General features: G+C 40.8%; 1 protein-coding gene across 1 annotated transcript; it reads right to left on the bottom strand.

The window, feature by feature from the left end:
- Positions 1–9,733: 9,733 nt before the first annotated feature.
- GPR75 (G protein-coupled receptor 75) lies at positions 9,734–17,616 on the bottom strand. Its single transcript, XM_054575392.1, has 2 exons — positions 17,484–17,616; positions 9,734–13,028 (listed from the first exon to the last, which is right to left on the bottom strand). The coding sequence occupies exon 2, from the start codon at positions 12,907–12,909 to the stop codon at positions 11,287–11,289; it is 1,623 nt and encodes a 540-aa protein (XP_054431367.1). The 5' UTR covers positions 12,910–13,028; positions 17,484–17,616; the 3' UTR covers positions 9,734–11,286.
- Positions 17,617–18,161: the final 545 nt, after the last annotated feature.

Below are 18,161 nucleotides of genomic sequence, written 5' to 3'. Positions count from 1 at the left end.
AATTCTACTACAGCTCCAAATATTATCCCATAGATTAGAACGTGTTAATAATTGGAAGTTGTTTTTCCCCTGGATTAGTTTTTCATTCTCATTAATATTCTTAAGCTATGCTGACAGAAATCACTTGTTGGAAAACCTCCAAGAAAGTATTTCAGCCCCAAATTTCAGGTGACAGGATGTCCCAGGCTCTGCTTTTGATATCTGCCACTTATTGAACATTTATTCGATACTAAGCACTATGCTAAACACTTCAGATACCCTATGGTCACAACCCTATGAGGAAGGCGTACTCTCTTTAACTCACAGATAAGGAAGATGAGTCTCAAAGAGTTGAATTAAACCACAGGTGGCTGAACCAGCCTTTAAATCGATTCAGATTCTAGAGTCCATGCTTGTAAATAATATACTATAGTGATTTCTGTTCACAGAAACATCTCCCACCCCATGAACCACTCTCTCTTGTCCTCTCTCACCTAAGAGGCCACACCAAAAGGCTCAGCAAAATGCCCTGTAAAATGAGGAAAATGATTGATTTTTGTCCTGGTAACATAGAATACGCATTTTTTGTCATATATTATTTTTATCATGTAACATCAGTCACTTTTCTCAACCTGGTAAATGGAAATTCACTGGTATGATTAAATTGCCACCTTGGGACTTCTGGCCTAGTTAAGTGCCATCAAACCCTCCTTTCCTTGATAATCCTTTTGTGATGGTGAACAATGCAAGTGCATTGGCCATTCTTCTAGATCCAGATTGTATTTATGACTTAATGAAAGAAATAATTCCTTCATCTTTTATTCATTGGAGTAAAGAATATATCTCATTTTTGTTTCTCCTCAGACCCCACATGAAATTGACACTCAACAAATATTTACTGAATAACTGCATGAACCCTCATCCTCTTTTACCCACACCTTATAAAATCTTCCCCAACTACCCCAATTTCCATGGGTTTCTTACCAGTCCTTATTTTTCAGTGTTTGGTTCTTGAGGAAAAAATTTTTCTCAGTTTTACAATGGTTAGGAAAGAAAAAGGGGTATAATTACTGACTTGTTTCATCTGTATTTCTTTTCACTCAGATTCTGCATTACATTATGCAACTTTTTTGCTATCTTAACACTGCTTCCTCAAGCATGGTTCTGTATGTCGCTTCTCCCTAACAAGAGTACAGTGTCTGTGTCTCCTGTTCTATTTCCCCCATTTGTGGGCAGCGATTGAAGTCAAATTCCTGATTGCTAAGGCCAAGAAAAGAATTGCATTTTCTTTTCTTAAAATTTTTTTTTAACCTTAAAAATATTTTTTACAAATATCTATCAGTTGCCTCTCATAAGCGCCCCAACTGGGACCAGGCCTACAAACCTAGGCATGGGCCCTGACTGGGAATAAACCCAACAACCTTCCACTTTGCAGGATGACACTCAACAAATTGAGCCACACTGGTCAGGGCAAGAATTGTAATTTCAATCTCCAACTCCGTGAACTGAAAACATTCCAGTTCTAAAGTACTGACAGAGAAAGTGTCTAACATCATGGTTTCTCTGAAGAAACACAATTTCAGTCATATCTTTCCTCAGAGCAATATTAATAAAATCAGGTCTTATCATTTCTTTGACATACTTTGTTGCTAATGTCAAAGAAATGAGCAAAAAGCTTTCTTTAGCCCTTGCTAATATCAGATGTGACATGTGTTGAACCTGAAGCATTTACACAGGTTATAAAACCATCCCTAGCCCTGCAGCCACAAAAGGTAGGCATAAAGCACTCTTTGTGAATTGCTCCACTTTTTAAGGTCTGTCTGGCATCTGAACAAGCTGCATTTTGCAAAACATCAGGCTTTGCATGAAAATCAAGATTCCCACATTGAGAGTCAGCTGAAAGATCTCCCACTCATCAGCAGGCTACAGGCAGCTGAAGGTTCAAGAAAGTGTCAAAGGGGCAAACCTGCACATAAATGGAACTCAGAGAAACAAACTGAACTTACCTTGGCACCAGCGAAGTGTATTTTTTAAAAAGCAAAATTATCTGTTTACTGGACTACGGAAAGAAAATTCACTCATTTTTCCATAAGCAATGAAGTAATATCTTTACTTTGGTAAAATTAGTATCAAAGGTATTGGACCTAAAGAGATTGCCTGTTAACTCTCTCTTACGGAAAGCAAAATTTCACTAAATCTGCACCTTTATTCAAAGTGCTACATAAAGTAATTGGTATCCTCCTTTCTCTCCCTGCAAGAACCAGTTACCCCCTTTCTCCTTTAACTTCTGTCGTTGCTGAAGATAGTACTTTCATTTTCAGTGTCCTCAGGCTGCCAAATGAGCCCAGGGATTCCAATGAGAATGAATGCAGGTTGGCGGCAGTTCCTGGACAGCCAGGTGGTCCCTTTGGAAAAGATGCTCTGAGGAAACAGATAACAGGCCTTGCAGTCCTCCTAAATCAGGACTCATGTCCCCTTTCATTAGAGTCCTGCTGATCATAAACCAGGGAATACAGAGAGGGATTCAAAAAATGAAAAACATGAGAAAATTGTGAGCCAGCCGGATAGACTTGGGTTGGCATCACTTCCAGGCCTCAAACATTCAATCATTTATTATTTGATTCATTTATTCCACAGTTATGCCCTGAAAGCCCACTAGGGCCAAGGACAGATAGGTACTGAAAATATGGAGCTGAAAAAAAAAAAGACAGTGTCTTCACCCTATTAGAGCTTTATTCTGGTGGGATAGACAGCCAGTAAAAACAATGTAATTGTTACGGACTGAATTGTGTTCCCCTCCCAAAAAAATTCATATTTGAAGCTCTAACCTTGAATATGACTTTATTTGGAATAAAGGCCTTCAAGGAGGTAATTATGGTTAAATGAGGTCATAAGGGTGGGACCCTAACCCAATAAAACAGCAGAGTGCAGTGTGTGCTGCCTTTAGTAAGAGTTATTTCATGAAACGATGTAAGCGTGTGATAAAGTGTACTTCTTAGAGTGGATTATGACCAAAAAAGATGAGAAAACATGATTATGTGTGACTTGCATGAGGCTACTTAAATTTCCTAAACCCCCGTTTCCTTACATGTAAATGGAGAATAATTATAGTAACTACCTCATAATATAAGGTGCCTGGTACATAGTGATGCTTCTGTCAATAAATGTAGACATTATTATTATTATCATTATTATTATTATTATTATTATTATTTAATGGAGCAGTTTGGGTGGGAGGTTGATAGTAATGCCGATGCTTTGATTTAGTTAACAACAAATATTTTAACTTCAGAACCCCCTCTGAAGCATCCTTAAAAGCACCAAAGAGCCATTAAGAAAGTAAGAGATTACAAGGCAAAAATATAAGAGAAAATAAGCACACCAAGAGGTAAGTGAATGATGGATACTTTTGCCCTGAAGGCATTTGCCAAACCTACAAAAATTGAGCTTCATATTTGATGACTCCCACCTCCTCTTAAAAGGAGATCCATTTCCCATAAAACTGGGACCCCCAAAGATCTCTATCCTCAGGGTAGGGAAAAAGAAGAAGAAAACTTATGCCACTCTCATCTACTCCATTTCTAGAGGTCCTCAAGAACAAGTCTTAGAGGAGTTAACAGGGAAATAGCGGGGAAAACCCCTTATAGGTTGTCTCCACAAGCTTATTGCTTTATACAGGGTCCAGCAGAAGTAAAGCCTGTTTGAGTGTGGTTGGTAGGGCAATAATATGGATGTAATAATTTATAGTTTTAATTTGAACATTTCACCTAAAGTGTCATATGGTGTGCTTGATTGTAATATTGTTATGTTACAGAATTGCATGTTTACGATTTTGTAATAAAAGATTTTGTAATAAAAAAGGAGCGTTATTTGTGCCAGACCCTGTAGATAAGCACCGCTCACATAACCTAGGTAGTTCCAAAACACTTCAAGTTCACTTTAAAGCAGCCTTGGCCTGGTAATACACTTAGATGCAAATTTTTTCTGGAGGAATATGCCTTTATATAAACCAGTGTTCTCAATGACGGGCAAGAATTTTCATAGAAAATGTCGGGAAAAATTAGCAACTCAGAATAAAAGTAAACCATGAAGGGAACAAGGCACCATGAGGGAGTACTGACAAAAATAATAGACAAGAGGCCTATTAAAAAATAAAATATTGAAGTTATCGATTTTAGAGAACTATCCTTACTCTGTTTAAGAAATAGTTCACCTTTAAGTACATGTAGAAACTGAAAACTCTAAAATTATAATTTAACAGCCTTTTTTAAATGATCAAATAAAATCTCTAGACATGAAAAATATAGTAATAATAGTTAAAATTAGAGAGGAGTTGATGAATTTTAACAGATTACATTTAGGCAAGGAGAGAACTCCTGAACTGGAAGATAAACTGAAAAAACTTAGTCAGATCTGGCTGGTGTGACTCAGTGGATTGAGTGCTGGCCTGCAAACCAAAGGATGGATGGTTTGATTCCCAGTCAGGGCACATGCCTGGGTTGCAGGCCAGGTGCCCAGTAGGGGGCATGCAAGAGGCAACCACACATTGAAATTTCTCTCCCTCCCTACCTTGCCATCTCTCTCAAAATAAGTAAAATCTTTAAAAGAAAAAATTACTCAGAATACAGTCATACATCACTTAATGACAGGGATATACAGGTTCTGAGAAATGCATTGTTAGGCAATTTCATCATTGTGCAAACTTCTTGGACTATACTTACACGAACCTAGATGGTATAGTGTGCTACACAGCTAGGCTATATGATATATGTAGCCTATTAGTCTTAGGTTACAAACCTATCCAGCATGTTACTGTACTGAATAGGAACTGTAACAAAAAGTACTTGTGTACCCTAGCATAGAGAAGGTACAGTAAAAAATATGGTATAAAACATTAAAAATGGTACACCTGCACCAGGCACTTACTATGAATGGAGTTTGCAGAACTGGAAATTACTTTAGGTGAGTTAGTGAGCGGTCAATGCATGTGGAGGCCTAGGACATCACTGTATACTGCAGACTTTAAAAACACTGCACTTAGGCTACCCTAAATTTATTTTTAAATATTTTTCTTTTTTTCAATAATAAGTTAACTTTAGCCTACTGGTAACATTTTTACTTTAAAAACTTAAATTTTTTTAACTTAAAAAAACGTTTTGTAATAACAGCTTAAAACAAACACAATGTACAGTTGTACAAAGATATTTTCTTTCCTTTATCCTCATTCTGTGAGATTTTTTGTACTATTTTATTTCTACTTTCTAAACTTTTTAATTAAAAACTAAGAAACACACACATTAGCCTCGACATACACAGGGTCAGGATCATCAATATCACTGTCTTCCACCTCCACATCTTGTCCCACTGGAAGGTCATCGGGCCAGTAACACACCTGGTGCTGTCATCTCCTACGATAACTGTGCCTTCTCCTGGAACACCCCCAAAGGACCTGCCTGAGGCTCTTTATCTTAAGGAGTCATGTTTGCAGAAGTATGTCTATGATGGTTTGCTTGGTTTGTTTCTTATTTGCATAATAGATTTGCTTTTAAGCAGATGATGCGCCATGAATACTATTAATGAAAATCTTTTGTTCTTGGGGTCCATGTTTTCAAACTTTTCAAGGAGCTTGATGAGTTCTGCAAAAGCTTCTGCTAAACCCTTGACTATGAATTTTCGGTGTGGGGACAGAGTTCTTGTTTTTCTTCTGAAGTTTCCTTTTCTCTTGCCTCTTCTTCAGCTGTTTACTTCTGTTCCAGTTTCAACAACTCATTAGTCAATTCCTCAGGACCACCTCTGGGAGCCCTTCAATGTCATCCTTATTCATACCCAGGTTAGTTATTCACCTTGTTTGCTATCTCAACCACAGCCTTGTTGATTTTTGCAACCTCCTCATTCTTGGCAAATTCTTTTTGTCATGGATGACTCTTGAGAGTCTTCTTCAGATGCCATTTCCTATACTCCTTGGTGACATTGCCCCAAACCCAAGCAAGGTGTTTATGCAAATGTTGTAATCATTCTAGAATTGTTTCAGTCTCTTCCTCAGTTGAAAAATAGCCTGAGCAAAGATCCTCCTTAGGTAGCAGGCCTTAAAAGCTACTATAACTCTCTTTTTTTAAGATTTTGTTTGTGTTGGAGGAGGGGAGAGAAGAGAGAGAGAGAGAAACATTGATGTGCAAGAGAAACATCAATGGGTTGCCTCTCGCATGCCCCCAACCAGGGACCTGTCCTACAACGCAGACACAGCCCTGACAGGGAACCAAACCGGTGACCCTTAGGTTTGCAGGACAATGCCCAACTCACTGAGCCCACCAGTCAGGGCTAAGAAGCTGCTGTAACTCTTGATCCATTGGCCAGGCCAAAGAGGTGATGTTTGAAGGGAGAACACCACTTTGATTTTGGGATAAAACACACCAATAAAAGGAGGCTGTCTGGGAGCATTATCAATAAGGAAAATCTTGTAAGATATGTTATTCTCCAAACAGTACTTCTCCATTTCACTGATATCAATTCAGGAGGGCATCCTGGAAGAGGAGCTAGGTCATCCATGACTTCTTATTGCACCTGTAGTACACTGGCAGAGTGTGCTTACTGATGTGCTTGAAAGCCATGGGGTTCTCACTGCCTCAGATCACAAAGGGTTTCTGTTTACAGCCTGCAATGCTGCTCTCAAGCAAGACTCTTATCCTGTCCTTATAAACCTTCAAACCTGGCATTGATTTGGCTGTCTTTTCAGATATCAGTTTCCAGAATAGGGAGGCTTCATCCACACTGAATATTTGCTCTGGCAAGTAATTTTCCTCCACGATCGGCTTATCTAGAAATGTCCAAAACTTTTCTTCAGCTGCCTTCACATCAGCACTTGCATACTCATCACTCACTTTCACAGTATGTAATGAACCACAATTCTTGATTCATTAAAACCACCCAGACCAAGCAGGAAGTTCACCATTGTAGTTGCATCTAGCCTTTTCTTTCAAGATGGCACACAAACTTTTGCTTCGGCCATGATTGTCACAGTGCTGAGAAGGATACACTTCCGCGTCTGGCCGTCAATCCAGGGTATTAGAAGCTCCTCTCTGTATTGGAAAGGCCTTTCCCAAACTTTTGTCATTCTAATCACCTTCATTGAAGCAGATCCTTCAACAGCTTCTGTCACTGGTAGCTATGGCGAATGGAACATGCCTGACTGGCAAGCTGACTTTCCACCTGAACCACTTTTAATTTTGGATGTAGGTCTATCACCCAACGTGGTCTCTTACTAGCAACATTAGCAGTGGATTTTCACAGTTAGACACCATGATGAACAAAATAATATGAGATTACATCAAGCACAAAAGAAAATGATGTAGTCAAAATTCACAGTAAACACGAGACAATGTGAGACAGCTGCCAGCATAACACAGCATATACGACAAACTTTTCTCTTAAGTAGAAAGAGTACACTCTAATACAATAAAAAATATAGCAAATACATAAATCAATGAATACATAAATCAGTTTATTATCAAGTAGTTATATACTGTACATAATTGTGTGCTATATTTTTATATGACTGGCAGTGCAGGTTTGTTTACACATCATCACAAACACATTAGTAACATGCTACGACATTATAATGGATATATCACTAGGAAGTTTTCAGCTCCATTATGATTTTATGGGTCCACCATTGTGTATGCAGTCTGTCTTTGACCAAAATGTCATTATGCACTGCATGACTACACAACAGAGAAACAAAGACATGGGGGGAAAACATCCAAGGTAAGTGTAGAGAAAATGGGAAAGAATATTTGAAAAGATAATTGTTCAGAACTGATGAAAGACACCAAGACATATACTCAAGGTGTCCAACTAATCCTAACATAAATAAAAAGATACATATCATATTAAAAATGCAAAACACCAAAGCAATAGACAATAATAAAAGCAGCCAGGCTGGATGAAAGAAGGCATGTTTCTGTTTAAATGGGAGAAGCTGCATTATTTTAAGTGGGAGGATGCCTAACGGTATGAATACAAATGTTGGGTACCAAAACGGTGGCCCACTGTGGACAGAGGTGACTGGAACTCAGCATCTGTTCCGAACCTCCTTTTAGTTTACCTTTTTAGTGTTACTAGTTTCCAAATTTGCAGGAAGGTAGGGTTTTAAATGCAAATTGGGTGCCACCAACGAAATGCGCGGTGCCAAACTGTTCCTGCAGCAGTGTTTTGGTGTCCAGCCAGTTGCTTTGGAGGTGTCAAGAGGGTTAGTTGTGGGCATAGTGGCAGTGGAGGTTTCTGATCTCTGGATAACTACTTCAACACGGTGCCCCTGAAGTCATCCAAGAAGGCTTCGTGGCTTCCTTCACAGCTGCAGCAGAAGTGGGGGCTCTCCTGGCTCTTCCGGTGGTCGTGCTTACTGTGCAGCCTTTCCTGGACACATGTCATGGAGCCCTGATCTTCTAAGGATTTAGAAGACATCTAATTTCCTGTAGTCAATCCTCTTCTGCTTCAATTCATATTTTCTGATTCTTTATACCAAACTCTGATTGATACATGAAAAATTCTAAAACTATCTTTTTCCAGATTTTAATCTTGTTTTAAAAAGGTTTTTGAAATGTTTAGTCAGGACCTTTCCTGCCAGGTGAGAAACTTAGTTTAATAAATAATTAACCTTTGCAGTTATTCTTAGTCTGAGGATTTATGCATGCTACAAAATGTGGTCAAATTATTTCATCTCTTAAGGAAAATAACTGTCTCTGAGCTTCAATATATTACCTACGTTGCAATAATGACTACTGTTATTCTCTGACAGTTTTTAAATGATTGGACAGAAAAGTCATAATATTGCAATCTGATATTCAGAAATGTTAGAATTTTCAATATTTTTATTTTCCAAACATTATTTTAAAAGAACATTAAAAGCATCAGAATTACAAATCTGGCCTAATGGTTAACATCGGAACAATTATAAAATGCTTGAAATACACACATAGTTTGCATCACAGTAAAGCATCAAGAGAACTAATTAATATACCCTGATAATTAGTCATATTCAACTGAATTTTCATTACTTTTAGTTCTCATTTTAGCCCTTATGAAGAGAAAAGTTGTATGTGTATGTCTGTATCTATAGATACAGATACGGAGGAGGGCTAAGAATCTAGCCCACTACGTATTTCATGCAAAATAAATCAATAATTTACTGACAAGCATAGAGACTGAATGCCCCATATGCACATGCTTAGTTTTCTTTATACTATAATTTGTACCTCCCCAAAATGAGTCATCGCAAAGGTCACACAGGAAACCTGTCATCTTTAATTTTACAAGTAGAAATTGCTTTTTAAAAAAATCTATTGAATCATATTTGAAATGCCTAACCAAAAAAGAGATACATACCTTTAAAAGTGTGAAATATCTTCTTAATATTACTAATTATAAACCTGTCTGGCTTATTGGAATAAATACCAGGCTCTGATTTTAGACAAAGTCTAATTTCTAAATTGCCACAAGTCTTCAAATGTTCTTGGGAGAGAATGTTAGATACCTTAATCCTTTATTAAAAAGAGATAATATACTAACCTATCTCATGAGAATATTAATAAATGGAAACAGTGTTATATTAAAAATATAAAAGCACAATTGAAACAGGTCATAGTGACTTCCAAAAATAGCATTCAATTACAAAAAAAAAGTGGATATTTTCTCTCTTTTATTATAAAAGTGAATAGCAAAAATAAAAGAAGGGAAAGGGAAAGAAGGGAAGGAGAGAGTCCTAAAAGGTAAAAAAAAAACCCAAAAAACAAATTAAACCCATATCTGATACTTCAATCTCAGAAATAGAAATGACTGGTTGATACTGAGGTTGAGCACAGTTCTAGCTGAGTATCTACTGTGTGTTCTCTTTACCTCTTATGGCCTCTGTACTTGGGAACAGCCTGGGAGAGGATGCTATAAATTGAATATCTTTCACCCACAGGAATAAAATGCCTTCCAATCTGCAATAACTGTTCTTGAATATAACAATTTATAAAGATACATTTTGTTTCTTGATGCTCATCTTGTGTCTAGCAGTTATTGTTCCAAAACTATAACAAGTTCAAGTGCTAACTGTATAATGAAAATATTTTTACATAAAAATATGAGTTTACAGTTATGTTAGAAATCACAGAGTATATAATAAAATTAATTTTAGGTGTAGAAATACTTAATCTATTTTTCCTTATTGCCCATCTCCAGTTTCAGATTGATGGGAGGGAACTAACACAATTAGTTTAAAAATAGATCTTAAGAATTTTTCCACCACAATAATATATATAAGTAAAGACAAAAAATATTTCTGAATAGCTACTTGGATACTCTTTGTCAGATCGATAACAAGCATTCTCACACAAAAGGAAATTATAAATCAAAACATTCCCATTCCCATCCTTATCCCTTCTTGACGATAATAAAAATCGTCTAACATGTAACAATCAAGAATGCTTCCCACATAACTCCACCCTGGCTGAGATGAACACGTTTAGCACCGACACTCCCCACAACAGCATACCTCTTCCACAGGTGCAGTCATCTTCACTAGGATTTTTGGGCAAGACCATTCCGAAATAGAATATTTCACTTTTACCACAGAAAAACATCTTTCTTTTTAAAAGAACTATAGAGCTACTCAACTGACACAGAATAAGAATGTCTATAATAAGAAATGATAAAAATCACAATACTATAGTCTTGGTTGGCTGTGTTATGAAAGTACCTAACACTTGTGTATTTTTGGTAAAGATCATTACAGATAATCTATTTCTGATCTTCTGCTTTAACAATATATTATTTATTCAATAAGTCTGCTACCAAAAAAAGTGTATTCTTCCCCATTTCAACACTTCAAAGAATCAAAATTTATAATTCAATTAATAAAAATAACATCTCAGTATGGATCATACCTTCACATTCTTTCAATATCCAGCTCATATATACTTCAAAGCATGGTAACACTCAGTCAAATGATCATCATCAGTTCATGCTCTACTTCAACACAGTAGCATGATCATTCCAGGGGATCTGTTTAAAAGTTTAGTACAAAAATTTGGAACACAGGTCAGGGTAAAAATCTAAATAATAAACTTTTACATTAAATCTTAAAATGTAAGAAACTACAAAGCAAACCAATAGATGCTAGTACTTCAGATAAAAGAAAATCATAACTGCCAACTATTTAGTTGAATCTTTGTTTTGTTTTACTACTGGTCTCACAAAAGTGAAAAAAATATCAATTAGTATTAGAAACAAAAACAGTCTACACAAGATCCTCCAGCCTCCATGACTCTAAACAGAGGGGACCGGAATCTGCTTGGCTGAAGTGCTGTCATATTCTTGTATTAAATCGTTAGTGGTGTGATAATGCATGGCAATATATGAGCTGGCAAATCCAAAAGAGTTTACTGGCTGTAAGTTACATGGGATATTCTCGTCCTGGGAAGGGCTGCTGTTATAGATACTGTAGTACGGTTCAATCCGAGTGTTGACGGGTGTTGAGCTGCTCTGACCATAGTGTTGATGTCCAGCCGAGATCTTGGGACTGACCACACTTTCCTTCGACTGACTTGGGCCACAAGCCTGGTCTACAAATTTCTTCTGGGGCTTTGGAGACAACACGTAGGCAGAGTTTGTTTCATGATGGGAGGATTTGTTTCTGTTGACTTCGAGGTTCCCTTTGCCCATGGCTCGGAGGCGAGTCTTCTGTTTGCAGCAGAAAAAACCCAGGCCTACGTACCTGAGGCACCAGAGCACTTTCCTCCTCAGCCCTGCACTGTTCCGAGAATATATAAAAGGGTTTAATCCTGACTTGAAAAATATAAGGGTGAATCCAAACAGTTCAAACTGGTAAAGGACGAAGCTCCCACTTCTGGACAGAACCACCTGCACCAAGGAAATCCCCAGTGGAAGACAGCACACCAGGACCGACAGCACGATGATCACGCAGGTGACCACTGCTTTGGAATCCTTAGCTGTGGAGAGATTGACAGCTGAGACCAGCTGGAGCCGGCTGGCGGCAGGGCTTGGCAGCAGGTTAGGACTCTTGGTGTATCCGTGGGTCTGAATGTGCTGCAGTTTGTTGTAGTTCTGGTTCCTGTACAGAGCTGGCATGGGGCACTGGAGGGGATCTTCACCTGCCTTCACAGGCGCCCCCATGAAAGGCTGTGGTCTGGAAGCATCAACTGTGATTACAGGCGGGCACTTTCTGACTTGAGCATTTTTCCACAGGGTCTGAGCGATCATGATGTAAGAGACAGAGACCACAGCGACACAAAAGGTGAAGTCAACCACATAGAGAGACAGAACGGCTTTCCCTTCTCCAGCAATCAGACTGGACATGGGAAGGCAGAGGTGGGACTTGCTGGTTTTCAGGGTGGCCAAGGTGGCGAGGGTGAAACTGGTGGCCCAGAGAAGCACCGTGAGGAGCAAGGTGCAGGGAAAGGAGGCCGTGCGGTTCGGCTGCTTCCCCAGCACCATGCGGAGCCGGTGCAGGGCGATCACTGCCACCGTCTTAAGGGACATGAGGATGAAGCCGGAACTGGTGAGGTGGAAGGTGAAGCAGAAAGCATCTGGGATGCTACTGACTGAGCCGAAGAATAACACAAAGGTGAACATGGGGGCCGTCACTCCACAAATGAAGAGGTCACAGAAGGACAGGTTCAGGATCATGAAATCAAAGTTGGTTCTGAATTTCCTGAAGGCTGGATCAAAGAAGGACAAGAAAACAATGAAGTTGCCGTAGGAGCCCAGGCAGAAGATGACTGCGAGTAGAAAAGTACAGGTTACCAAAGTGGCCGTGTGGGTGAGACCCTGGAGGTCCGCCTGGAGAGCAGTGCGGTTCCCCGTAGGGAGGGGAGGCGCGGGGAGCCAGGTGGTGTTGGGAGCATCCTGGAGGTGGCCCGTTGAGTTCATCTTCAGAGAGAAAGGTCTCTTCCTTCTGTGGGAAGGGAGTCAGGGCCTCAACTCACAGATGAACGATAGGTGACAAAAGAGACCTGAGGCAGAAGAGCCTGCACACGAAAAGGCATATCCTGAAACAGAAAGGAATTAACGTAGCAAGCAAAGATCTCATGGTCTTTGAGAAAAGCACTGGAGTTTGTGAGCTCTGACCCAGTGCACAGAAAGCCCAACACAGAAAAGACACAAATACCTTCAAATACGTTCACCCAGCTAATCTGAGCGTTTAGGACACAGTGGTTTTCAAACTAGTTTTAAGCATCACCTAGAGAGCAGATTTAAAAAGTTGATTTCTGGACCTCACCCACTGAGATTCTGATTGAAGTTTGTCCAGATGTTACTTTTACTTGTTTTATTCTTATTTTTCTGAAAGATTTTTAGAAGATTTTATTTAATTTTATCTTTAGAGAGGGGGGTAGGGAGGGAGAGAGGGAAACATCAACATGAGAGAGAAAACATCATTCAGTTGCCTCTCATAAACGCCCCTTCCAGGGGACTGAACCTGCAACCCAAGCATGTGCCCTGACAGGGAATCGAACGAGCGATGTGGGACAATGCCCAAACCACTTAGCCACACCAGTCAGGGCCAGACGTTACTTTTAGAAACACCCTGGTGCTAGTCACTGGAGACACAAGAACACAACCTCTCCAATGAAAAGATCACAATCTAGTTGGAGATCAACCTACCTATGTAATTAGAGCCGATCGTGGTAAATCAGAGGATAGAAGAGTGCTATGGAAGTAAGAGAAGGGGCACCTAATTCAACCCAGGGTAGAGGCTGAGAGAGGCTGCAGTGAATCCTGTGAAGAGGAGCTAGCTGGGTGACAGGTGAGGCTGCAGGGGTTAGCAGCAGGTTAGGGCTCCAAGTGAATCCATGGGTCTGAATGGGGAGACAGACTTCGAGAAGGGGATCTTTGCAGCAGGATTGGGGTGAGAAACAGCATGTGCTTAAAATATTAGCAGCGGGTATAGCTCAAGTATACTGTGGCCCTTTAAATGACTCCCACAAATCACGAACAAACCCTATTTCTTTCTCTAAGAAGAATCCTTTATTTGCTATTCTTTACAATTTCTTCTCCCTGCTTGTGATTTCTTGGCTAACTCCACACCCTCCTTTGGAAAATACTTTGTGTAGGACCATATTTGAGGGGAAAATGAAAGTAATGAAGGGTATCAGAATCATATTTGAGATTTACAAGGTGCAAGGCACAACTTTGTAAACTTTAAACTGCTATATAAACGCGAGTTATCATTATTCCAACAAGAATATCGAAAGTTGCGGGGGGGTAGGCAGAGACAAATGTAGTTGAAAAAATAAATTAAAAAATAAGAAATAAAATAAAAATGCAAAAAAAAGAATATCTTCGTGATGAAGCAGGAGGCACGCAGCCACTCATGCATTCATTCACTCTGTTTACGTTTACCCTGTACATACTATATGCCAGCTGTATGTAAGGTGCTGTGGGTAAAAAAGATGAGTAAGACACAACCTTTACTTTAAAAAAAGAACTTGTTTTCCTTTTTGCTCCTTCGTTTTCTTAACCTTTCTCCCCCTATGTAACAATGAGGTTTAAAGTACATTCGCACAAATTTTCCATTATTCCAAAAGCCCTAAGTGGCTTGGTGCCTACCTGCTCCCAAAGATGCTCCAAGTGGGACTGCTTAAGTTGTTCCTTGGAGATTGATGCAATGCTCATGACAACCAAAAGGTATTTGCATTAATCCAGCATCTTAGGGATAACTAATAGCACTGGGGAGGCCCAGGGGTGCTGTTCAGAATATTTAACCACCAGCTCAAGCTGAGGCCTCCAGCTGTGCCAGAGGTTAACCCTTTCAGTGCTGGATAATGAGGTGCAGAACAAGGGGCTAGGTCAGTGAGGGATTACTGGGGGGCTCCAAGAAGCTGCTGTGGACCACCCAATGCACAGAAGCCTCTCAGCCTTCAATAACAGGGATGGCTGTGCCAGTGAGTATCAGACAAAACTTCAGTCCTGGGGAGACCCATGTAAGTACCTAGTGTCCTTCATGAAGAGAGAAGAGGACTTCTACATGCTCAATAGTCGGCTCATGCGGATCATAACAGTGTGATGAGTATCTCCACTGGGAAGTGAGACCAACTTTTCTGTACGTTCCTTATAGAAGTTCAATGAGAGAGAAGAATACAAATCCTGACTTTTTGTATCTTAATGATTAGAACTCTAAAAATAATAATGGATAGCTTATTGTTTTCACTTAAGATTGTATTCTGTTTCTGAATACTTTTTGATACCCATGTAGTGAAAAAAAATACCCTTTTATTATTTTTTATTGTTAATCGGAGGATTCGGATTAACTGATTAAAAGTGGAACAGGGGCTTCTAGAAAGGGAAGCAGGAATTTAGTTTGGGGGAAATTAGAAGGATGAAGAATCTGGAATTAGGATGCGAAGAGAAATATTGGGTAAGTGGATAATCGTGAAGAAGTGGGGTGATGGAAGTTACGAACCCCAGGCTAGGAGATATTTGGAAATGGAGCTGTCAAAAGGAAAATGAGATGAGAAACCAGTATTAGTCAAAGGTAAGAGGTGGGAGGAAAAAAATATCTGGAGGAGATGAGGGGCAAGCTGTACTTTCTGTACAATTGTAATTTTTTCAATAAATTAAAACTTTTTCCAATAGATTATAAGACTTCTAGGTCAGTAATATAATTATCAGTACCATGACGAGAATGTTAACTTCACTGAGTGCTCGTGGTCCTCTCACTGTTCTCAGTGCTCCCCCCATTAACCTACTGAATCCTCACAACAACCCCAAGATAGATAATATATTTCCATTTTATGGATGAGGAAACTGAGTCAGAGAGGAAACACTTAACTTAAAGTGGTTGAGCATGAATCTGAATCTAGGCAGTTACTGTCTAAAACCCACATTCTTCACCACCAGGCTAAACAGAACAGCAAAGAGATCAAAGGAAGGATCCCAGATCAGAAGATTGTTACAGCAGCTATAATTTATTGGGCGGTTATTAATTTCCAGGCACTTATACTAGAAGCTTTACATAAGCTACCAAACTTTATTTCTTTCTCAATATAATCCTTTCAAGTAGGTACTGCAATCTCTTCCCAGGTCAAAGTTCTTGAAACCCAAAATTTGAATACACGCACATACATACTTCTGTGTACCTTTTTGTCAATGTTGATAATTATGGTCCTGGTATAAAGTAATTACAAATCACTCCTATTGGGATACTTTGGAAAAAAAGTTAGGAATCAGAGGCTGAAAAAAGAATAGAGAGGGAAAGCAGAAGACAGAATAGAAGTAAAGATTTTGGCAGAGAAACTTGAGAAATAAAAGAAAGGGAGGGTAAGTAAACCTAGGTCTTGGTACTAAGTTTGGGACTACAAGAAAGAGGAGGCTGAGATCACAATTTGGAACAAAGTTATGAAGACAGAACCATGAAACTCATTCATCTGAGGAGGCGGGAAATGAATAGCTATTTGCTATGCCTAAATATTAAATAAAGGTTGCCAATTTTTTTTTTCAATGCCAGCATACAAGCTACTCTTTATCTCTGGGACCTGGAGGACGATGTGATTAAAATCATAAACCCAGAAAAATTTTAAGCTGGAACACCTGTCTTAAGCAGGCATCTTAGCTACAATAATATGGAATAAATTCATAACATGTGCATCTTGTTACAAGTAAGGAGGAGGGATCCCTAAGTAACTAGTAAGCAAGAACAATAAATAAAAATTTATTGTACAATGGCAATGATTTCTCCTTAAGATGTGTGAAGAGTCTCTCATAATTTAGTATGCTGTCTTAGTATTTTAGTACATATTAATACATTTTATATGAGCTTTCCAAGTCAACTCATGACCTGGATACTTCCCACTCATTTTTTCCTCATAATGCCTTACATTCCTCGAGGACCGGCATATTCAGTCTGACCCTCACTCACTGTATTATTATTCCCACTGTATTTGTATTGATCCGGAACACCTCAGGGAAGTTAGGTGACTTGCCCAAGGTCACTAAGATTCAAGCGAGCTTTATCTGATTTTAGAGTCCAAGCTCTTTGTCCCCACTGGAACTACATCTTGAAAACCGGGAGCAGCGGATGGGGTGGGGTACGGTCAGTGGCTGAGGGGGATGGGGAGGCTGTGGAGCAGGCCACCCCCAACTGAGTCTGGGTATGCAATGGGGATGGGGGGTTCGACCCCTGCCAGGGGCTGGCGTTGGGTAGGAGCTCCCGGGGTGGTTTAGGTTCTGGTAAGGAGGGCCTAGGCCGGGCCAGGAAGCTTGTAAAAGAGTCAGGAGAGGGTTGGTGGGGTGAGGCGGTCTTGGCCAGGCCATGGGGGATGGGGAAGGGGTTTCACGGCCCGGAGGAGCCTGGGAGTGGGCCGGACAGGGTCCACAGGGCTGCCCAGGGGTCGCAGGTGCGCGGCGGCCCGGCCTGGACCGGCGCAGCGCGCTCTACGCTAACCCACCGGCTTCCCGGGCCCCCGTCCCCGCTGAGTCGCCTCCTGCAGGAGCCCGCGGCCTCTCACCTGCCCGGTGGCCGCAGCGGCGCCCCTCCTCCTCCATCTCGCAGCCCGGAACCCAGCTCTGCGCGCCGCCAGGGATAACGCAGGGCTCGAGGCACCATCGCCATCGCCATCGCCGCCGCCTCCGCGCATCCCGGGAGCCGCGGCAAGCCGGGGGCGCAGAGGCGCAGTCACGGAGCCGCGGAGGGCGCCGCCCCCTACGCCGGACACCCAGGCCCGGCGCCCCGCCTGCGCTCGCGGGCCCCTCGTGCGCCGGGGGTCTGTGGCTGGCTCCTCGTCCTCTGCGCGCGCCAGGTTCGCCGGTCGAGAGTCGGGGCTCCCTGATACAGGCTACGGCTGACAGGAAGAGAAGCCGGCGGACGGGGTCGAAAGGAGGGAACTGTGGGGGGCTCACGCGGCACAGCGACCCACAGGATCTCGGCCTCAGCGGGATGGCACCTGCGTTAGTGAGTGGGTGGCGGCCTCTTATCTGCTCTCAGCCGGGCCTGGGGGCCACCTGGGCTTCCAGGCCCGCCAGGAGCCTCTGGACTGCAATACGTTTCCTCCTCAATTGGCATCGTTGTCCAGTTTCGTACTTTGAAAGTTAGAATTTGTAAATCAAGTCGTAATTTAAATCAAGCCAACTTTATATAAAAGAATTTTCTCCTCTCGGCTCTCTGAAAATATTAATGAATTTACTAA

This window comes from Pteronotus mesoamericanus, unplaced genomic scaffold (assembly GCF_021234165.1).
Source record: "Pteronotus mesoamericanus isolate MK-2021 breed Mesoamerican mustached bat unplaced genomic scaffold, CSHL_Meso_final contig_291, whole genome shotgun sequence".
Lineage (NCBI taxonomy): Eukaryota > Metazoa > Chordata > Mammalia > Chiroptera > Mormoopidae > Pteronotus > Pteronotus mesoamericanus.
The sequence above is the reverse complement of the archived record's forward strand: the minus strand, read 5'-3'. Positions and strand labels throughout refer to the sequence as shown.